General features: G+C 31.2%; 1 protein-coding gene across 3 annotated transcripts in view; it reads left to right on the plus strand.

Annotated features, from left to right (window-relative positions):
* The window catches only part of LOC143235354 (uncharacterized), a 63,739-nt gene that overhangs the window by 2,815 nt on the left and 41,370 nt on the right, over positions 1–19,554 (plus strand). Inside the window, exons 1-3 of one of the 3 annotated variants that reach the window (XM_076473436.1) lie at positions 6,213–6,344; positions 9,606–9,800; positions 17,290–17,418. In XM_076473436.1, the coding sequence (XP_076329551.1) occupies positions 9,629–9,800; positions 17,290–17,418 (301 nt within the window). In that variant the 5' untranslated portion in view covers positions 6,213–6,344; positions 9,606–9,628. Of the gene's footprint in view, positions 1–6,212; positions 6,397–9,605; positions 9,801–17,289; positions 17,419–19,554 lie in introns of those variants that run through there. The other 2 variants (XM_076473435.1, XM_076473437.1) reach the window with 2 other exon arrangements.

Raw genomic sequence — 19,554 nt, forward strand, 5'->3', positions numbered from 1 at the left:
AACTCCAGAAATTTGAGCTGGTTGAAGTTAAAAATTCAGAAAACTCGTAATTCTATTATCTATTCATTTTGTAATCTACATTGCTGAGTGTAAGAGGCCTGAAAATCGAGTCACGACCCTCAATCACTAACTTATTGAATAAACAACTAGCTACAAAAAATTGGTAGATATGAAAAATAAAATTAAAATCTACTTACCAATGTTAAGCATTACATAGTCGTCTAGTGTTAATTATGTGTATGGTGTTTTAAAACCTTTTTTACTCACACAATAATCCTATATAAAACAGGAATTTTATGACTATGCAGAATCAATGCAACTAATTTATTCTTGTGATTTATTTAGCTAGATAAAATGTTTAAAATACAACAGATAAGTGTGAAGCCCAGTCTATGATTTGATTTATCACTTGTCAATGATATTCGTAGTTTTCTAGGAAATCCGCCCATTGTTACCGATGTCTCCAAATTTGTGATATTTTAGTTCTTGTTTACGTATTTACAATATATCTGAAATTATTTCCCTCTTACTTGCATGTTATCTTTAATTAAGTTTTTAATTATTTTCTTCAATCTTGTTACATTTTCTTTTCTCTATAATCTTATATTACAGGGGCTTTAAAATAATTTCGGGTTACAAAAGAGCATTTTACACCAAGCTAAAAGTCAGATTATTTGACGATTTAAGAATTGTCAATAACAAAGCTTAATCATTATGTAAAACTTGTTTACTATATAGCAACAGCGCACACCTTAAATTATAGAGAAAATGTAAATTGTGGAGGTAGTCACCTTCTTTGTTGAAAACACTCTGAAAGTGAATTTAAATTATATATTTCTCTCTCTCTCTCTGGTGTTTGGGTGTATATATTTGTATACCCAAGAGGGTCAGGTACACTAGACCTCTTCCTCCTTCCATAACTTTGTTGGAGTGGCCTGATTAATATATTACGAATAAATACTGAATGGCTAGAGTATGATAACTTTAGTCTGGTCCTTTTCAGGGCAATGTCCATTTATATTGTTCTTTCATATTATTATTATTATTTTAATAAGTCTAGCACTTAGGTGACCTGTTTTATTTTAGTTCTATTTAATTATTACTATTATTATTATTATTTTAAATAATTTTATCTTGATGATCTGATGTACAAATTTGACGGGGAGAGGTGTTTAGATCTCTCTTCATCATGTATGCAATATCTGTCTAGTTTGCACAACAACTTATTTTTTCGCCAATTTTTATTAAAATATTTTATTGTACTATGCAGAAAACTATCTGGTATTATTTGTGTATTTGAGTAATTGTGCACGAACTTTGAGGAAGTGGTTTTTAGGTACTCTGTATGCTGATATAATTAGTGTATTTCTGTAATGTTTGGAGTTTGGTTTGTATTTGTTTTTCACTTACATTGATCCATGCAGGAGCTGCATAGTCTATTACAGGTCTAATGTATGTCTTGTATATTTTAATGATGTTTTCTGGTGTTGTTCCGTAGTTTTTACCAGTTAGACTCCTAGCATAGTTTATTCTTCGCCAAATGTTTGTTTTTATGTTATTTACATGATTTATCCATGTAAATTTCGAATCATATGTTAACCCTAAATATTTTGCAGATGTAGGAGTTTGTAGAAGCTTTCCGTTCATGTAGATCTGAGGTTGAACTTTTTGATGTTTCGTTGATTTTGAAAATGTTGCTAATTGTGTCTTCACTGTATTTATTTTAATTCTATATTTTTCACAATATTCACATAATCTATTTAGTTGTGTTCGTAAGTTAGTGGCTGCTATTTCTGGTGTAGGAGCACTTTTTCAAATTGCTACATCATCAGCGAACTGTGACACGTATCCATGGTTTGGGTCTTTGAGTGGCATATTATTTATATATATGACGAAGAGAATAGGACTTACCGCCCCTCCTTAAAGGACGCCAGCTTCTGGAGTGAAGAACTCCGAGAAAGTTTCCTCTACGTTTATCCTACATTTTCTGTTTTCCAAAAAGTTGGATAACCAGCGAATAATTTCTCGCGGTAGTCCCATTTCATACACACTGAACCGAAGACCATTGTGCCATACAGTGTCGAATGCTTTCTTGATGATATCAAGGAAGCAGGCGACAGTGCATTATTTTTTTATTAAAGCTGTTTATTATTGTTTCAGCTAACATAATTAAGTGATCTGTTGTTTGTCTATATTTTCTAAATCCGTTTTGTTCTTCTGGTAATTTTGAATTAATCTCCAAAAATGTGGAGAGTCTGTTGCTTATTATTCTTTCAATAATTTTACCAACACAGCTGGTCAGGCTGATCGGTCGATAACTGTTTGGTTTATTGGTTGGTTTTCTGTCTTTGTGGAACATTAAAATATTAGCTTGCTTCCAAGAAACTGGAATGTATCCAGAGTATAGAGATAAGTTAAATATGGCTAATAGGTGGTCAAATAATTTTGGAGTGCCTTTTTTGAGAAATATTGTTTGTATTTCATCATTTTTCGGCGCTTTGTTTTTTGAAATTTTGATTGCTTGTTCAAGTTCATTGACTTTGATTTTTCTGGTGAGTAGATATGTATTGTAGTCATTTGTAATATTAATGTTGCTGTTCATAATGTTGACTGGAAAGTGTTGTTTGTATAATTCTACGTTATTTGTTACGTGGCTGTTTATTTTGTTGTAGTAATAGTTGCTCATGTCCGTGTCATTATGTGTTTTAAATGTGTTTTGTAATTGATGCTCGAAGGCTTCTGCTTTTTCTTTGTTGGTTTGTGCTAAGGTGTTGTTATATTCCAGTGTTGGGTAGTTTCTTGTCGTGGGTTCATTTGTGAATCTTTTTAAGTGTAGCCAGAACTAACTACGGTCGGTTTGTTCATTTAGTTGGGAGCAGAAGTTGTCCCATAGCGCAAAACAACACGAGGGCTATCTGCGTTAGCCGTCCCTAATTTAGCAGTGTAAGACAAGAGGGAAGGCAGCTAGTCATCATTGGGATACTCTTTTACCAACGAATAGTGGGATTGATCGTCACATAATAACGCCCTTACGGCTGAAAGGACGAGCATGTTTTGTGTGGCGGGGATTCGAACCTGCGACCATCGGATTGCGAGTTGAGTGCCTAACCACCTGGCCATGCCGGGCCTCTACAAAGGGAAAATGCTAAGTCAGAACTCAGTAAATTATATAAAAAAAGAAACCAAAACTTAGATAAACTTTGTATCTTAAACAAATAAAAGTAGAAACGTGCATCTACTGTTGAAAGTACTACCCCCCTCCAATATGTAAGGAATGCTAAAAGAAAACACAAGTTACATAATTTTTATAAATTCATAAGGTTTTGAGTCCATTTTTCTTCACCGTATGGTAATCTAACTTAATTTATGTATGTTAATAATGTAATGGCATTGCTTCAACTTCATTATTTAATATTTTACAGTGGACCAATTGTTTAATTATTGTACATGTGTTAAATTTTTTTTTATTTTTCATAACTGATCGTTTTCGTGATTGAATGCAATTTTAATCTTAAACATTAGGTGAAAGTACACTTTAGATTATCTCGATGGGAGTCCTTTAAGGCATAAACAAAATCTGTGCAACTATAGTTTAAGCAACAACATAATGAAAGTCTTAATATAAAATTGTATTTACCAAATCACTTTATTGCTTTAGCAACCAGTAGCTTAGCTTTGTAAACAAGCTACTTGTGTATGAATTTACTTAACGACACTCTTTTCATTTGTAACAAATCTTATATTATTGTGTTCCTTTGTTTGAGGTTTTCAGATTCTATGCTAATTTGTCACTCTTTGACATTCTTCCACACACTCAGGCTGATTTAAGTCTCTATCTTTCCGCAACTAAGCACCTACTCTGGTTATTTGGTATTATTACTAACCATTTCGACAGTTCTTGTCCATCTTGTTTTTTACTTTTCAAGTGCATTTGACACGGTTTTGTATCAAGGTTTTATTTACAAACTGGGTGTCTGCATCTCTCCAACATGTATGTCTGTCTTCTTTACTCTGTTCTTTGGGACAGCTCTAGTACTGTCTTTCTTGAGGAGATCCACCTAAATCCTTTCTCATAGCTGTTGGTGTTTCTCAAGATTCAGTCATTTATCGACTTCTTTGTGTGTTGTATTGACAGACATGCTCATCCTGTATACTCCTGTTTCCATCTACTAATATGCTGATTATACTTTCCTCCTCACTACCTGTAAGACAATGCTCACTCCCAACCACTTTCTCCAGTCCGTTGTTGAAAATCCTCTAATGTAACCCTCTAATGGCCTGTCCATCTTTGTCTAGAATGGGCATTCCTGCCATTGACTGGAATAAACTTCCTCTTTACCTCCTGCCTACCTTAAGGTCTTTAGTGGAACTGAGCGTGGCATCTGTGTGAGTATTTGTGGTATCATTCTTCAAAATATAAGATTCACTCCGTTTTAACTGAATTTAACTGAAGTGATTCTAGGATGCGTACTGCCTTGGGGTTAAGTTCCAAGGTGTTAGTTATAAGCTCACCTTAATGTAATTCATTGGTATGGGGTACTTGTAGCGTCTGTGAGGAACAATTCTATTTCCTTTCTCTTTTATGACTTGTTATATATCGATAGGTGACACACGGCTAAATTCCTTCCTAATGAAATTTATTATATTGTGCTAATTATGGATCATTATTGGATTTAATCTTTAAAGACATTATTCGTATAAGAATTTATCACTCCATAAGAAGGTAAGATCTGTAACAAGTAGCAAATGAAATCCACGTTAATACTTAGTCCAAATTAATATACCAACGTGTCTTTCACGTTACTAAAAACAACATGAAAACAAGTTTCACTAACTACACATATTGGAATAAACACTATATATTGGATTATACAATGAAGAAATCTGAAGAAATTATAACACATAATTCCACCAAGTTTATGATAGTTAAGAATGAGTAACTTCCTCAAACCATTTTTATATTTATATATTAAAATCCATCAAGAAAAATATCGATTTAATACCAATTTCAATAAGGAAATGTAATGTATCCCAGTTTCATGTTTTTTATTTTCAATTTTATTTTACACACTCTGGTTCAAATCTTGTAATTTTAGCATAGCAACTTTACTATCTAATATCAGCTACACATTTATAGTAATCATGTTATAAAAAGTATATAGAACCTTTCTGTGTATGCTATTTATTAATAACAAAAATATAATTTTATTTTAAAATAGTAATAATTTGAAATTCCTTTTCCATTTGAAACCAAAATTTTTGAAAACCTTTCTAAAAGTACTAGGAGCTGCTGTACGTCTCAATAGTGAAATGTGACAGTGAGATTTCTCAGTATGCATTCTAAAATAATATGATTTTTGGATATAAAAAATCAAATGTTTTACATGAAAAAGTAATTATAATGTTTAAAATATAAACATATTCATAAACCAAATTTTGAAATAAGATGGCAATTATAATTCTGTCTTCAAATATCCATAATAAATATTTTTTTGACACACTGCTATACTTTCAGAAACATAATCACCTGTATGTCTGTCAAATACTTGATAACATAAGCATCTCTCTAAATTTAAACAGCAGCTCTATAACATAAACAACTATGTGTTACAAAAAGATAGAAGTGACTAAAAACGAAACGTGTTTATCAGTATTACACCTGTACTTGTTGACGTGTGTATATTTAAAGCTGATCGAATGTTTTCTTGAAACAATGTAGTAAATAAAGCTTTAAATCACCCAAATGATGTTCTCTCTCAATCATTTCTAACACTAGTTTTTACCAAAATAAAAGATTCCCAGCCACAAATGTTGTGATTATAAAGCATATCTATTTATCAGTTACTATTTTATGGTATATGTTTAATTTTTGCGATTAAATTTTTAAACAGTGGTATGAGTTTGAATTAATATTGCGTGTATAAAGTCGACATTTTTATGCTTTTTTTCGTATTAGTAATATTTGAAATTCAAGAAAAGAAAGAACTGTGCACACTGATTTCGACAAAATAAGGAAATTTGCATTTATGTGTATGTATCTTAAATGAAACAAAATTGATTAGAATTTCTGAGTGTGTGATAAACTTTAAAGTTGCTATATATATATTTCACGTGATAATTAGTTTCATTGCCTTTATTATATTGATAATAAATTAATTTAAAGATTAACAAAATTTTCTGCCACAGGGTCGCTTTCTAATTTACCTTTTATAAAAACAACCTATTGAAAATTAGTTATTAGTATATAAATACATGTTAAATCAGAACGAGCGTCACCTTTGGGAAAATTTGAAAGTTCCACGATGGTTAAAGAAACGCAAGTGACGCAGGGCGGTTAATATATTGTAAAGTTCGAATTTAGTTGTGTTGCCAAAATAATAAAAATATGTGTTAGCTGTAAGTGATTTTTTTTTCCCCAGCCATCTTGCTTTCTTTTAATAATGTTTAAGCCAGACAAATATTATAACGTTACTCAGACATTTTACTTTTATCTGGAGTGTCGTATTGTCTTTGTTCCTCACTCTTGTTATTTCAATTTGCAGAGCGCAATTACTATGTTATTGTTAGGGTTAACTGTTGCATTAATACAACTATTATTTACTTGCCGTACGAGTCGGGTTTTAATGTTAAAAATATAAATTTAATGTAATGCTTAATCTTACCGTGGTGATAGATCCAAACATTTAAACAATATTCCTGTTTAATTTGAATTATATGATTGTGTTGGATATATATATTTTTTAAATTTCACTGAAGTTTTTGGTTTGCTGAATTGCTCATTTTACATGGCAACTGCAGTGTAATTTGGAAATGCTGGTATTACTGTTAGTGTTATTTATAACTATTATGACATCAGATATTTTAACTTTTCATTGTATAAAAATAGGAAGCCAAACAACTATTTATAGGTGTAAGGAACTTGAATTTTATTAGATCATACTATGTCTAAACAGAACATTGGCCTGTTTACTTCAGGTATGATCTGTACTAAGCATTACATGGTTTATAGATTATGCTGTTTATATTGCATATTATACCTGAAGAAAACACCTGTGTGTTGTCAAAACATACAATATTATCTACCATTAATAAAACTAATTCTTAGAATTTTAAATCACTGTTTACCTGTAGTATCAATATATTAACATAATGTTCTTCCCTACTCAAATAATCTTCATTGAATATATATTATAATACTAATGGAAGTTAATAGTTTCATTCTTTTTGGTGAAATGCAAAAAGATTACAGATACAGGTTGATATTAAATATTGTTTTATTCCCAGAAAGGAAACTGGCCTTTGTTTTATAACTTGTGTCATTAGTGAGGTCAATTTTCCTATCCTGTATTTTGTTTGTTTGTTATTGTAATCTTAAATGCGAAATGTTTTGTATGTATTAGTTCTCACAGAAGAATATGAAACATTCTAGAAATGTTAAAAACAAGTTGTAAACAAATGGTTTTAAAATAGTATTTGCTGTGATTCATTTGGGTTTTATGGCATTGTATCTATTTTAGTTTTAATGTGGAAGAAACTAATTGTTTCATAATATTCCTGTTCAAAACCCTAATGAAAGCCAGTAGAATGGTAATAAACACCAAACCCTAGAGATTAATTGTTTAAGTTGTTTCTTGAAGATTGTATAGTTAATAAATTAAACCTTTCTTGGGTTATCACTAGATGCTGGCCTGTTTGTGATTTGTGATTAGTGTCTTAAACTGATCAGTAAGAATTTCTGTTATTTCTCATGTTGGCAGTGGGAATCTCTAAAAGTACTGAACAATGGCACAATTTATTTTTTGTTCCCCATTTGTGTTTTCCACTCTTGTTCATTACCCAGCATGACCTGTGTTGATACCTCATACTGTGGAAGTGGCGTAGGTTATTTCTCGGTGAATTTACTACTTTTTCACTTCTGATTCCCTTCTGAATAATGTTACATATGGTAATTATTTTTTATATGACAGTTTATTTACATTGTTAACCTGCTGAATTGAATATCCTTTTAGTATTCCAACTAATGTCTTATAATTTGGGTTTATTAATGGCTTTTGTGAATAACCTATGAAGCATTTAGTTGATTTTTAGAATGGTACAGAAATACTCGCTTATACAATTGATCATAGTATCATATATTTCTGATAAATGTTAAAAAATTAGTATTATCAGACTACAACATTATTGGGCTAATAAATGTAAGGAGTAACTGTATTTGTCTTAATTGTAATGGCATTACTTCTACACAGAGCAATCATGTAGTGTTTTGCATTTTCTGAATCACAGTCAGAAACTGGTAATAATAGCTGCTGCTGTTTAGGTTATGTCATCACTAAATAGTTGTTGATGGTTGAATTATGGTACTATGGACTTTTGTACGTACAAATCCGTAGATAATACTGTGTATTGAAAATATTCTGTTTTTATTATATCAGATATTTGTCTTTGGTATTTTTTAGCCATGAAAGAGGATGCTGCTGGTTTGTAAAAGGATTTCAATCATTTGATGAGTTAGGCAAATAAATTGCGGATGGGTTTTAATTATAATAAATGCAAGATAATACATGTGGGTTATCATAATTTCAATTATAAGTTTAATTTGGATTGGGATAATCTTAAGTGCCATGGGGGGACAAAAAAAAAGATCTTGGGATAATTGTTGATCAGTGCCTTAAGCTATCCAAGCAGTGTGCTGTTGCTAGTGGTAGGGGCAAATGAGAGTTTTGTCATATCTACAGAAATATTGAATACAAGTATAAATATATTATAATTTTATTGTGTATGTCATTGTTTAGGCTACATCTGAAATATATTGTTCAGTTTTGAGCTCCTTGTTTTAGGTAGGACTTTGAATTGGAGAAGATTCAGAAGAAGATAATTAGAATGTCATCTAGGATGGAAGGGTTGTCATATGATGAGATATTTAAAACTCCAAAATTGTATTCTCTTCAAAAATAAAAAAGTTGGATGGAATGTGATTAATGTATCATAAGTTTTAATACTTAATGGTGAGAACGATGGGACGCTGGAACACACACAAATTTTACCAGGATAGGAGTTGTCTTCAGTTAAGCTCAGCATGACAAGTGGTTGACATTTGACGTGATCTGCATTTGATATTACCCCTCCTCTGGCATCAGTGACATAAACAGAACTGTTGAAATTGTTACATCTGGCTTAAATGTAATTAAAATGATAAATGTAAACTGCTGTGAATAATTGAGAAAAATTAGTCGCATATCTAAGGCTTTTTGTCTTGGTCCTAACACAGTCATCATTATAATTATTGTACCTTATTCTGTGCCTACAAAGCTTTAAGAGGCATGCAAATATGTAATTCATTTTAATTTTAGAAGAGCATGTTAGGATATGTGCTTTTTTTTTTATGGTATGTCAAAGTGTTATCTTGATTAGTGATAGTTAACATTAAATAAATGTTTGTGGTCAGAGATGCATAAAAATTTACATATCTTTCTAATGGTAGAATGTTAGGTTTGTGGTGAAGGTGGAGATTAACTAGTTGATTAGAATAGTTAAATGTTCTTGAGGTCATTAATTTTGTATTAATTATTCCAATCACTTTGATGCAAACTGTTTATTTTCCACAGGAAACATTTTCAGTTGCCAGAATATGGTTGGTCCTTATACACCATTGTCTAGACTTGAAAAACAAAATATACAACGACCATTTAGATCTTCTACTCACGGGAAACCGAGACAGTCAGGGCAATCTAAAGGACTTGCTGGGAAAATTGACTTAAATAACAAAGAAAGTCCTCAAACCACCGAAGCAATGGATGAAGGTACATGGATTGTATTTACTTTACTGACTAGCTATTAGGAAATGTACTTGTGAAATATGGTTTGCTAGTCATTCTTATTTCATCACATAATTTTATTTACAAAAAACAATGAAACCTAATAGTAAATATTAATATACTGGAGTAAACGTATTTCTGTGCAAGATTGACTTGTGTTATACAGGTTTTAATTTTAAAATAATGTATGGTTCAGATTTAAAAATTACATTTCACAATAATATTGAATGAAGTACAATACGTAAGTGTAGTTTTGAACCACGGTTCATGTTTTACCATGTTTAAATATTGCCCTGGATTAGTTTGAAAGTATAATCAAGAACATGAAAAATGGTGGAGAGCTGCTAAATATGTGACATGATTGGTTCTTGTTTCATGTTGACACTCGTGCATTTCATGGTATTAAAACATAACTTGCAGTCTTTGTTTTAGACATGGGAGGCAGAAAATCACATGTATAGATTTTAAAATGTTTTACTTGGTCCACTCACTTTTTGGCATTTCTTCCCGAGTGGTTGAAGACCATTATAAGTAGAGTTCTCTGTACATTGCTTGTAGTTTGAATACCACAACTACAGTTCTGTAAAAATGCATCATAATTTCATAAAGCATGTAGTTTCTGTAGGCAGTTTTTAAGATCAAATTATCATTCGTATCAAACAACCACTGAAAATCTTCCTTAAAGATTGTTGCTCACAGAAATTTTCTGCATTTGTTGCTCAAATTAGTTTAGTACGTGTGATTTATTTGGAGCTTTTTAAATCACTTTCCTTCCTCGGGTCGTAAGATAGATACAACTAGCAAAATCCTTTCAATTAAATGCTGTATAGGGATCGAAGTACCCCATTCCTGAAAAATCTAACTTTGCTTGAGTTGTGACCAACGAACATGAATTTTGCACATGGATTAAATATTTAAAAAAACAAGTGATGAAAAAATGTAATATTTATTTATAGCTTTGTGTCTAATGAATATAATTATTTCATTGTTGTTGGCCCTGCTATACTATGTTGATAAGTTTGGATAAGTTAGATACTGACATAATAGAAGCAACAGCAAGTGTAAACCACATGCATGGAGAAAAATACTGATTCTTATAGTTAGCTCTTCTTCAAAAGATAAATTCACTAATGTTTGCTGCTGTTGCAAAGTAAGGTAAGTAAAAAATATGTACTATTCAAAGGGTAAAAATAACCTGCTATTCCTAGACCACCTGTTGGATCTGAGATACTAATTACCAAGACCTTGAAGCAGTGTATAATTTGAAATTTATCATGAAAATAGTATGTATTACAGGCTATATGATTTTGAAGCTTAGCTTTAAAAAAAATGTATATTTTGTAATAACAGTTTATAACTTGAGGAAAATGTGTTCATACAGAACTGAGGGAAAAGAAAACAGTTCCACAAATACATCACATATTATGTAATAAATAATGTATTTGATAAATGTACAGTTGTCTTGATTTTCCTCAATTCTGTAATTACAGAGTTTCACCAAGTACAAAGGATTTCAAGTATCAACTGTGTGTGCTTTTATACATTTACAATTCAGTTTACCAAGAATGGGACTTTTACCTTTTTAGGATTTCTTTCAAAGATTAATTTGCCTTCAAATTTTTAACATTGAATCTGGTATGTAAAAATATTTTGTCATGGAGAAATGCAGAGGGGTTAGTCTTAGTGAAAATATTTGATTTTCTAACTTTTTTTTTTTAATGTGAAATTACATTCGACTGTTATCAATTATTATAAAATTAGATTCAAAATAACTTTGATAGATTCAAAATACCACACAGTCTTGCATGTGATTATTCTTATGAATTGTTAAACAAAATGCTCCACCCACCCAAAACTAGAGTTCCATTTGAAGTTAACTCAGTTTAACCAACACTAAAATGTAGATGACAGTAAGTACTTTAGTTTAGGTTATGTAATTATATCTTTCTAAATTTGTTTCAGTTTTCTTTGTCAAGATGAAGAGTATGAGAACCATCTTGTACATCTATATTACAAGTTAAAATTTAATGTTCATAGCAATGCATACATCTTGCCTTTTGTTGTAAAGTATTATTTTTGCTCAAGTTAAAAACCAGAAATGTAACATTCCATCTGAAATTACTGCAACCGAAACAAAGTTGTTTGTCTTTTTGTTATGACAAAATCATATAGCACAGCACTGTGTGATTTGGTTTCAATACATCAGTTAAACAAAGTTGTTTGTCTTTTTGTTATGACAAAATCATATACCACAGCACTGTGTGATTTGGTTTCAATACATCAGTTAAACAAAGTTGTTTGTCTTTTTGTTATGACAAAATCATATAGCACAGCACTGTGTGATTTGGTTTCAATACATCAGTTAAACAAAGTTTTGTCTTTTTGTTATGACAAAATCATATAGCACAGCACTGTGTGATTTGGTTTCAATACATCAGTTACAAAATGACAAAATCATATAGCACAGCACTGTGTGATTTGGTTTCAATACATCAGTTAAACAAATTTTTGTTTTTTTATTGCAAAAGATATTTACCAATAATTTATGGCCTTAGCCAGTTTGCATTATTGACATAACTTTCCTGAACAATATTGCAAATTAACTGAAACTAATTAATTTGTTAGCTTTACAACATGTTAATCTGTAATAAAATGGAATCAACCAATTCTTGATGAAGTGCAATCAGGATTTTGTAGTCTGAAGTAACATTATACTCTTAATGCTTTTTTCAAATTTTAGGCATAAAAATTGTGTAAATATTTATATATATTTTCTATTATTTGTAAACCTGTTATTGTGATCTGCATCAAGTACTAAAAGTAATTAAGAAACTACACAGCAACAAGTGATAACCTGATTCAAAAACAAGTGAATAGTACTTGAAATTTTAGTAATGTTTATATGAGGCAAAGGTGTCGTGTTACATATAGCAAATGCCAATTGGCTAATCCATTATACTTGATTCACAGAGAATGTGATAACTAATTCATTATGGTCTACTTTTGAATCTGTAGATCAACTGTTATCAGGTTTACCTCTTCCCTACTGGGTTGTTGGGACAATGTTTAAGTATTTGGTCATTGTAATTGAGGCCTATAGTCTTAGAACACTGTTGGTTGTATTCCTGGTTTGTACAATTATCTTCCCCTCGGTGGGCAGAGCAGATAGCCCGATGTGGCTCTGCTATAAGAAAAAAAACACTACAATTATCCCTTGTCATCTGTGGCTTTGAGCATTTGTGGTAACACTGTGCATTTCACATCATTGTGCCGTGCATCACAGTATCTTGCGTGTTCTCATTCCTTCTTTAACCACAACGTTTTCCATTCCCATAATAATGGTGCAAAAGGAAAAGTGATTACAAAGTTGAATTATTAGATAAACTTGTTAGAGGATTTGGTTTTACTGTGGTAGATACAGCATTAATGAGTTGACTGTACGGTACATCAAATATTGTTAATATTATCAACCTCTGTATCATTATTAAGCAAGTTAAGTAAGAGGATTTTTACTTTAAGATATATTTGTTTTATATAACTGTATTTCTGTACCTGTTGATATTTTAGTGTATATTACTGTATATTGTTTTATTATAAAATGTGGATGTTGTATGTAGTGTATTTTTGTGTGTTGGAAACCTGTATGTATGATTTTTTACTAATGGTATTTGTAGGTGTTTTCAGAACCTATCTCTTGTGAATGGAAAGGGATAACTACACATGTTACTGAATGCTGTTATTGTAGTCTTTAAGTTATTTATTGCATTGGGTTATCCAGTATAAGGCTTAAATACAAAAAGGTACCATAAGTTACTGTTTTAATTTCAGGATTCCCATAGTTTTAATTCTATGTATCTGTTATATGCTATTGAAGTGGTCTTTTAGTTATTGCATTGGGTTATCCAGTATAAGGCTTAAATACATAAAGGTACCACAAGTTACTAATGTTTCAATTTCAGGATTCCTCTAGTTTTAATTCTATGTATCTGTTGTTATATGCTCTTAAGGTGGTCTTTTAGTTATTGCATTGGGTTATCCAGCAAAAGGCTTAAATATGTAAAGGTACCTAAGTTACTACTGTTTTAATTTCAGGATTCCCCTGATTTTAATACCATAAATCTGCTTAAATTGATAATATTGTCAGTATAGTGCTAAAGGATAGTAAAAGTGTTAATACCCATACCAGCCATTCCTGAGATGTATTAAAACTGTTAGGCCATCTTCAGGTCAAAACATTGTTCTCTGTTTATTTGTAACTGTTAATACCCATACCAGCCATTCTGAGATGTATTAAAACTGTTAGGCCATCTTCAGGATCGAAACATTGTTCTCTGTTTATTTGTAACTGTTAATACCCATACCAGCCATCCTGAGATGTATTAAAACTGTTAGGCCATCTTCAGGTCGAAACATTGTTCTCTGTTTATTTGTAACTGTTAATACCCATGCCAGCCATCCTGAGATGTATTAAAACTGTTAGGCCATCTTCAGGATTGAAACATTGTTCTCTGTTTATTTGTAACTGTTAATACCCATACCAGCCATCCTGAGATGTATTAAAACTGTTAGGCCATCTTCAGGTCGAAACATTGTTCTCTGTTTATTTGTAACTGTTAATACCCATACCAGCCATCCTGAGATGTATTAAAACTGTTAGGCCATCTTCAGGTTTGTTCTCTGTTTAGTTGTAACTGTTAATACCCATACCAGCCATTCCTGAAATGTATTAAAACTGTTAGGCCATCTTCAGGTCGAAACATTGTTCTCTGTTTAGTTGTAACTGTTGATACCCATACCAGCCATTCCTGAAATGTATTAAAACTTTTAGGCCATCTTCAGGTCGAAACATTGTTCTCTGTTTATTTGTAACTGTTGATACCCATACCAGCCATTCCTGAGATGTATTAAAACTGTTAGGCCATCTTCAGGTCGAAACATTGTTCTCTGTTTATTTGTAACTGTTAATACCCATGCCAGCCATCCTGAGATGTATTAAAACTGTTAGGCCATCTTCAGGTCGAAACATTGTTCTCTGTTTATTTGTAACTGTTAATACCCATGCCAGCCATCCTGAGATGTATTAAAACTGTTAGGCCATCTTCAGGATCGAAACATTGTTCTCTGTTTATTTGTAACTGTTAATACCCATACCAGCCATCCTGAGATGTATTAAAACTGTTAGGCCATCTTCAGGTCGAAACATTGTTCTCTGTTTATTTGTAACTGTCAATACCCATGCCAGCCATCCTGAGATGTATTAAAACTGTTAGGCCATCTTCAGGTCGAAACATTGTTCTCTGTTTATTTGTAACTGTTAATACCCATACCAGCCATTCCTGAGATGTATTTTTACTTCTCGTCATCACAAAGTATTAACAGTTTTACTCCAGTTACTTTAAACTTGCATATCTGTTTTACTCGCCATTTTCCTTCTGCTTTCCTAGTGCATTTTTAGGATTTTATATCCATTAAAATAAAATATTGAAACAAAAATGCATTATTTATGGTATTTTTATTTGCAATTTTAACCTGTTCAGTGCCGTAGGCGAGATAACTTGTCCAAGTCGATCGATCGATAACATAGTGTCACGAACGATTTAATTCATTCTCAATAATACCTAACTTCAACGCTAAATATCAGCACCATACATGCATTTGACCTACTTACATACTGTTTCACTTTCGATCCAAAAAGGTTACAAAATGAAGAAGCATTAGAGTTGTATTTTGAACTTGGTTCAGAGTTGCCATAGCAGCTGAAATACTTGGTAGTCAACAGGTTAAATTGACAGTAATGTTTTACTATGGACTTACAGTTCTTCCATAATACCCTTATTCTTTTAATATGAATTATAAATTTTGAATGAATCAACATGTGTGATAAAACACAAGTAAATTGAGTTTAAAGATCTTCATTTATGTTTCTCAGTTTTAGTGAAAACATGAAGGTTTTGTGTTCGAATATGTAAAGTTACAAGATGTGTACATAATGTAATAAACACTTTGCTCTTTATTTATGACATTACAATTAAGTAATAGCTGAGGATAGGCTTTTTAATGTATTTTGTTAATGTTTATCACCTAGGTGAAAGTAACATTGTTATTAACACTGAGGATAGGCTTTTTAATGTATTTTGTTAATGTTTATCACCTAGGTGAAAGTAACATTGTTATTAACACTGAGGATAGGCTTTTTAATGTATTTTGTTAATGTTTATCACCTAGGTGAAAGTAACATATTGTTATTAACATTTTTGGTATCAAAAGATAACGTTAACATATTGTTATATCAAGATATTAGCTGATCAAAACATTTGCTGATGAGCTAATTTAGTTAAAAACATCACCTGAAATTTTGATTATTTTTTTCTTAATAACATTTTGTTGATAATAGAATTTAATTTAAAAAATGATTATTCTGTTTTGCTGAAAATGCATGTTTTGTATAGTGGTGTTTGTTAATACCAGTTGTATCTTTGTCGAATTTTAACTAACTTTAACTGCAATATGTATCAGCATAAAACTTGTTATAAATATGGTGCTTGTGTATCAGAAATTCTATGAAGTTATACAGTTGATTGTTGTTGAACATGTAGATTTTCTTTTAAAATACCAGTACACTTGTTTTAGGTACTAAAAACATCCCAGTTTGAATGTATAGTAGTCCCATGAAAGTCGAGGTGTTTTATTTTAACTGTTGATGTTATTGTGTGATGATTTTTGTTTTGCCAAGCTGTGCAGCTTATTTTGTCATCACAATATGAAAGTGTTTCCCCCTAGATATGTAGGTGCCTGAGTTTTAAAATCTTTTAGGACAGTTTGTGATATATAAAAAGAAAAATATCTTATGTCAGCTCTCAAATTTCTGAACATATATGTCTATCTGTAGTCAACTCACATTTCTGAACATGTCTGATACCTGTAGTTGAATCTCGCACTTCTGAACATGTCTGATACCTGTAGTTGAATCTCGCACTTCTGAACATGTCTGATACCTGTAGTTGAATCTCACTTCTGAACTGTCATACCTGTAGTTTCTGAACATGTTGATACCTGTAGTTGAATCTCGCATAGTCTGATACCTGTAGTTGAATCACTTCTGAACATGTCTGATACCTGTAGTTGTATTTGAACATGGATACCTGTAGTTGAATCTCGCACTTCTGAACATGTCTGATACCTGTAGTTCAATCTCACACTTCTGAACTCAGATTTCTGTTTTTATGAAATAGGAATATCATTTCTCACTTTCTAATTTATGTATTTCATGGATCGTCTGTACCAGTTTTTTTCTTGCTGTTACTCACAGCAGTTAGTTTGATTACATTTCCTGACATAGAATTTACTAACTAAATTATTAATATTTGTGTTTGTATCAAAGTTTATGGAACCAAATAAAAGATTATTTATTACATTTGCCATATATATTAAATGTTTCATTTTTTTAACTGTGAATGGTTTTGTTTTTGTACAGATGTGTTGGTGTGTGGAAAATGCAGTACAGCTTTTAATAACATTCACTATTTTATTGACCATAAAACATCAGCATGCAAGTCATTGGAAGGTGCAGTATCTATGGCTGAATCAGATTCAGATTCAAAAGGTATGAATTATCAATCCATAATAATGATTTAGATTGTATATAAATGTAGTTGAAAGTAAAAGTTGGGGGTTTACATGTAAAGTTATATACTTTGAAGTATCAGATATATGCATAATTTTGATTTATAAAGAATTTATTTAGCATGAGAGTTGTGAGCTGTTAAAAAAGGATAAATGGATCCCACATTTCATATGGATTCTTGAAAGCAAATTTGTCTTGCTGGTACTAGTTAGGTAACATATTGGCTTGCTTTTGATTTTGGCAATGGTGTGTGTATTATATTCTGAAAATATTTTTTACTTGTATGATCTTCCATATTTTTATAACCAGTGCTTGTACTTTAATGTACTTCTACTGGGTTTTTAAGGGTCCCTTAAAGTTGTTGAAGGAAGTTAAAAATGAGAAATTTTGAGAAGTGTTTTGAATTCTCATATTTCTAGATATTCATCGATGATTTTGGTTTCATTTTGTATCCATATGCATGACTGGTCTTGCAGTGATGGCAGGTTATTGTATCTAGTCTGGTCAGAAATAATTTTCATTATAATATTTTTTCATCAAGGGCTGAAAAATGTGACATCTTTTACCAGATACAAAGAATGTAACCATAAAATCATGATAATGTATGTGTCTTCCTGCTTATTAACTTTACTATTATGTTTGAGAGTCGGTTATGAACTCAGCCATGATATAGTGTGAAATGAAAGTTTTAGAGTGATACACAGATGCATTACGTTAATCTGAGCACAGTGGAAGTTTAGTTTTCTGGGAAAGTTGAGAGTGTAAATAATAAATACTTCGTGATTGGCTATGGAAACCTTACACTGATTTGATTATTAGTGCATAAAGTGTTTTTTTCAACCACTTCAGTCATTTAGAGAATTGTATGAAACCCTGTAACCAGAGTGTTCCAAAATGTAATCTGGGACAAACTGACAAAAAAAAGGTCCATCTTTCAAAAGTGCTTTGTTTATAAGGTTTTCTGTACATGTCTTTAATTTATTTTTGAACCTACATATTTTCTTAACATCATGAATCAGTTATTAATATATCACTGAAATAATATTCAACAATAATAATAGCAAAATAATGATTGTGGATAAATAAAATGGGAAAATATTTATATAAAATAATGAAGCTGAGACTGAGAAAAGCCAGTACACAAAGTTATATCTTAAGTGAGTAAAATTGTATAATTCCGTGATGGTTACATTATTTATCTCTGTCAATGAAATGAACTAAGATTATTTATTTTTGGTATTTAGTGATTGGTGTTTGTTATAGGAAGCTTTCTATGCTCATTAGTTATAGTATTTTAATAACAACTTAACATAGCCAGCTCATAATGTTTCCACTTAATAATTAGTAAGCCTAATTTAGCAAGTAACTGATGTTATTTGGTTTTGGATAACTGATAATTCCTCCTTAGAAAGTATGTAAATTGTACTGAATGGATTTGTTAATGTCTGGTGACTGGTATCATGTTTGATATTTAGAAATGTGAAAAGTTAAGAACAAGTTATTTGCTGGTTTTAATTTAAAAGGATCGTTAGAATCTTGAAAGTTTAAAAATACTTCATTGGAGTGTATGCATATATTTGTTGTTCTAACTCCTAATTTGATCATTTACTGGAAAGCAACAAACTTGAGAAAGTTATGAAATTACAAAAGGAAGTCAAATGAGTGGAAAAATTGTAAAAGAATTCCAAAACATAGAAAAGCTAGATCTCTCCCCAGCTTAAAATTTGGTCGTGGTCATCAGAATTACCATTTATTCTTATATTTCAGAATTGTCTGAATTGGTCATTATATTTGTTAGTTTTGGAATATTTAATGTATGATTGCTTAATATAAAGTTATCCATAGTATTTGGTGTTTCAAAGTAGTAATAGTCAGCACATGTATACGTTGCTGTGTAGCTAGTGCAGTATTTGAATATTGTGATAACTTATAACAACAAGATGTCATGTACAAACACAGTTTCAGATCTAAAAAAATCCCTAGAGTTGTATCGAAAGTGTTGAAGAAGTGTAGAAATGCAATTTTGAGAAGAATGTGGGTATTTTGCTGTACCAATAAGACTGGACTTTCAAAATTAATGCCCCACAACAATTCCTGTACAAATCTGACATGAAG

Source organism: Tachypleus tridentatus, chromosome 12 (genome assembly GCF_004210375.1).
Source record: "Tachypleus tridentatus isolate NWPU-2018 chromosome 12, ASM421037v1, whole genome shotgun sequence".
NCBI lineage: Eukaryota > Metazoa > Arthropoda > Merostomata > Xiphosura > Limulidae > Tachypleus > Tachypleus tridentatus.